This window comes from Priapulus caudatus, unplaced genomic scaffold (assembly GCF_000485595.1).
Source record: "Priapulus caudatus unplaced genomic scaffold, Priapulus_caudatus-5.0.1 Scaffold2405, whole genome shotgun sequence".
Taxonomy (NCBI): domain Eukaryota; kingdom Metazoa; phylum Priapulida; class Priapulimorpha; order Priapulimorphida; family Priapulidae; genus Priapulus; species Priapulus caudatus.
Window position 1 is genome coordinate 15,286 of NW_014579466.1, and position 4,317 is coordinate 19,602.

The following is a 4,317-nucleotide window of genomic DNA, read 5'->3' on the forward strand; positions in this document are numbered from 1 at the left end:
GGGGGGAGGGGTAGAAAGAGAGAGAGAGAGAAAGAGAGGGGGAGAGAGAGGCGGGGAGAGAAAGGAAGAAATTGAGTGCCAGCAAGCAAGAGAGAGAGAGAGAGAGAGAGAGAGAGAGAGAGAGAGAGGGGGGGGGGGGGGGGGGGGGGGGAGGGGTAGAAAGAGAGAGAGAGAGAAAGAGAGGGGGAGAGAGAGGCGGGGAGAGAAAGGAAGAAATTGAGTGCCAGCAAGCAAGAGAGAGAGAGAAAGAGAGAGAGAGAGCGAAGGCGGAGAGAGAGTGACAGAGATACAATGTAAATAGAGAGTTTACAGTATAGATGTATGTGGGTGAATGTACATACACATGTCTAGCTGCCCCTACTGCAAAGAGAAACTAGACAGAGTGCACTCACGGAGAGTGCATACCTCCGCCAGCGACATACACCATACGCCATATGACTCACGAGCACACGAATATACGCCAGCGTACTGACATGTACACGCTGGCTTGCTGGCTTGCTCACCACACACCCGCTCGTTGCTGCTGCTCGCTGACATGTACACGCTCGCTGGCTCGCTGCGCTGGGTGGCTCGCTGGCTGACGCGCTAATATCGATCGCGCGAACACACTAACACACTAACACACTAACACACTAACACACGAAAGCGAAAACATAACCTCCTCCAACTCCGTTGGGCGGAGGTAACAACGTGGTTAGAGAGAGGGAATCACAGAATCTGATGCACGTTAGAGAGAGAGAGAGAGGTTTACAGTGTGGATGTATGTGTATATGAGAGAATGTACAAGAACATGTCCAGTTTCTCCCATTGCAAGGAGGAGGAGAGATGACAATATTAGAGATGACGGTTACAGCCTTACAGGTGCACGAGGAAGAATGTGGAAGTGCAGGAACTTTCACAAAGTTCACGAGTGAATGTACAATAATTGTAAGTACTGCACTAATTTAAGATTATTAGCTATTTAGTATACGATTCACGTTAATAAAATCAAGAGTCTATCAATAGACTCCTATATTGATAGACTCCTGATAAAATGTACGATATTATAAAACGAATAGCAGACGTTTACTTGTTATACGGTCAAAAACGCCAGCTGTATTACAGTGTGCGCCATTATTTACACTGTAATGTACATCTACACACAAGGAATTCAACCCTTTCCCCTGAACAAAAACAACATCCGAACGTGAAAACACTGCTAGATCTTAGAGTGTGCGCAAGCACTACGTCACAACCCTCTAGAACTCCTCAGGCTGTGTTAGCTACAATATATCTGGTTGCATGATTTATTTGTCATTAGTCACCCCTGCTAATACCAACCAACCTAGAAGCTATCGGTTAGGTTGGCCTGGGCTCGGGAGCTGTTACTGAGCGCTTGGGCCCACCGGGGCCAGCCCCGACTCAAAAGCATGTTTGACACAGATGTGATGGGACAAGGTTGCATTTACACAGTCTATTTGCACACCGTATGAACCAGATGGCATCAACATGAGAAGTGTTTCCACGCGTCCGCGTGGGTTCTCAGCTCATAGGCGCATCCCATTCATGAGCTGTCACTGCTTTCTGAGGTGGGCTAGTGGTGGGTGAGGTGAGGGGGTGTTAGGGCGTGGCGGGCGTAAACAACCTTGTGCACTTATGCCCTCACTGTAGACTACAGTCTACTGTCGCGAGAATGCAGGTGTACGAACTCACCATGCAGTAGGCACATTTTGCAAGCTCGCAACTTTGCAACATGCAAAATATAATATATACACACACATACATATATGTATATATCAGGGTTCGTAAACTCCAGGCAAAGCGGTTTTCCATGGCTCTTCCACGTCCATTTTTAGGCCCCCCAAGAATTGAAGCTTAAAACGGATTTTACAACCTCTCAAAATAAACCGTGCTGTATAATCAACATAAACACTAAACAGTTATATCGTCAGTATTAAACATGTTACTATCACTGGTGTAACATCGACCTGATAAACATGTACCCTCTAGGAATTTTCCAGACCTGGAAAACTTTGTCAGGAAAATTGTTTAGGACTTTCCAGATGTTCTAGGTACCCTGATATATATTTGTACACAACTCGTGGTGGGCTTTCCAAAAATGCATTGTTTCACACTGCACGCAACATGTCGGAATGCGCAAGTAAACAAGTGAACGGCGCTGAACGCTTGTGTGTAGGATGGCGTTAACACAAAACTAAATGACCAGGCCGCACGATGAGTAGAGAGTTAGCGATTAGGTAAAGATAAAGATACAGATAAAGACGAAGAATTAACTGCATTTATGAATGAACAACACTAAATTGAACCATATATCTAGAATTACTGAGCAGGAGTAACCCTAATAGTAATAACCAAAGATAACGAACATATGAGAAACACAACGTGGAACGCTTACCAACCAATAGGAGTTGAACAGAGTCCTTGCACTTCCTTCGATGTAGGAAGGCGACAGACAGAGACACTCATGGGAAGGGGGAGACAGACGCGGCTACGAAGATGGTCAGCGATGGACAGAGAGCGACGCGGAGAGGTAACAGACAGAGCGACAAGGACACTCAGTAACAGACAGAGCTCAACACGGCGAGGTCACAGACAGAGTGACAAGGACACTCAGTAACAGACAGAGTGACACGGTGAGGTCACAGACAGAGTGACAAGGACACTCAGTGACAGACAGAGCAACACGGTGAGGTCACAGACAGAGTGACAAGGACACTCTGTGACAGACAGAGCAACACGGTGAGGTAACAGACAGAGTGACAAGGACACTCAGTAACAGACAGAGCGACGCGGAGAGGTAACAGACAGAGTGACAAGAACACTCAGTGACAGACAGAGCAACACGGTGAGGTCACAGACAGAGTGACAAGGACACTCAGTGACAGACAGATCGACGCGGTGAGGTCACAGACAGAGTGACAAGGACACTCAGTGACAGACAGAGCAACACGGTGAGGTAACAGACAGAGTGACAAGGACACTTAGTAACAGACAGAGTGACACGGTGAGGTCACAGACAGAGTGACACGGTGAGGTCACAGACAAAGTGACACGGTGAGGTCACAGACAGAGTGACAAGGACGATCAGCAACAGACAGATCGACGCGGGGGCGCCGACGGACGGAGCGACCCAGGATGCAGACAAACAGAGCGACACAGACAGAACCCCGACAGACGAACACACAACACCACCGCCCGAACCAGCAACCCGAACCCACCGTCTTGAACGGCTTGATCTTCGTCTGCATGACGAAGTTGAACTTGCACAGCTCGCAGCTGCGCGTGTCCGAGCTCTTGATCCACTGCTGCAGGCAGGCCTGGTGCACCCAGCGCAGCGTACCCGCGCAGTGGCACGGCCCGATCAGCGGCAGTTCCGCGTCGCCCTCGCAGTGGCAGATGCGGCAGATGTCGACCCCGCCCGTAGAGATTGAAGCGATCGAGTCGCTCTTCTCGTGCGCCGGCGGCGCCACCTTGCGGTCGCCGGCATCGTCCGGCGGCGCGCAGGGGCCGCTGGCGTCGGAGGCGGCCTCGGTCGGCGGCGGTGGAGCATCCTGCATGGGAGAGAGCGGCAGAGAGTTTTGTTAAATTGGTTTGCTGCGTGGGGATCGGACGGGGTGACGTGTCGTGTGGATACGAGGGCGTCTGGCGGGGCTGCATCGATCATCAAACCATATACATAACCTCTTAACTCTACATAAGCAATAGCTAACCCATCTTTATAAACTATACCTGATCGTATACCCAACAATATATAAGCCATACCAGACGCTATACTTAACCCTATACCCAAACCTATATGAGCTATACCCAACCCTTTATATGCTATAGCTAACCCTATACCACATACGTAACCCAGAATACCTAACAGTAACAGTAACGCTGTCACTGACTCTAGGCTATAGGCTATACCTAACTCTATAGCCATCCAAATATTTCAAGTAACTTAACACATTTTCAGTTAGGATAAAGTACCGAGGCTTCAAGGCAGCTACGTAAAACTTACCTGTGAGACGTATGTGTGCTGCTGCTGCTGTTGTTGTTGAGGGCCCATCGAGAGAGCAGTGGTTTCTACCTCAGAAGCGAGAGTCATGGTTTCTGTTTGCATTTTCTTTTCGGTTGGAGAGACACATATCTCGAGCACTGGCATCATTTACTCACGCATACGTGGAGTAGAGTGGTGCGCCGAGTAGCCTATCTGGAATTAATCGCAAGATAAAGGTTTTCGGAGCCTTCATCTTCGATACCTTTGTTTACATAATGATAAGAGAAGTTGTATCAATATAGCGAAAATGGCTATTTTCGCGGTAGTACCAGTAC

At 48.7% G+C, this 4,317-nt stretch overlaps 1 protein-coding gene across 1 annotated transcript in view; it reads right to left on the reverse strand.

Annotated features, from left to right (window-relative positions):
• The window catches only part of LOC106818654 (E3 ubiquitin-protein ligase MARCH8-like), a gene marked incomplete at its 5' end in the record, with an annotated part of 7,094 nt that extends 3,606 nt beyond the window's left edge, over positions 1 to 3,488 (reverse strand). The window contains one exon of the mRNA XM_014823341.1: positions 3,219 to 3,488. Coding sequence (XP_014678827.1) covers positions 3,219 to 3,488 — 270 coding nt within the window. The remainder of the gene's footprint in view (positions 1 to 3,218) is intronic.
• Between the last annotated feature and the right edge of the window lie 829 nt (positions 3,489 to 4,317).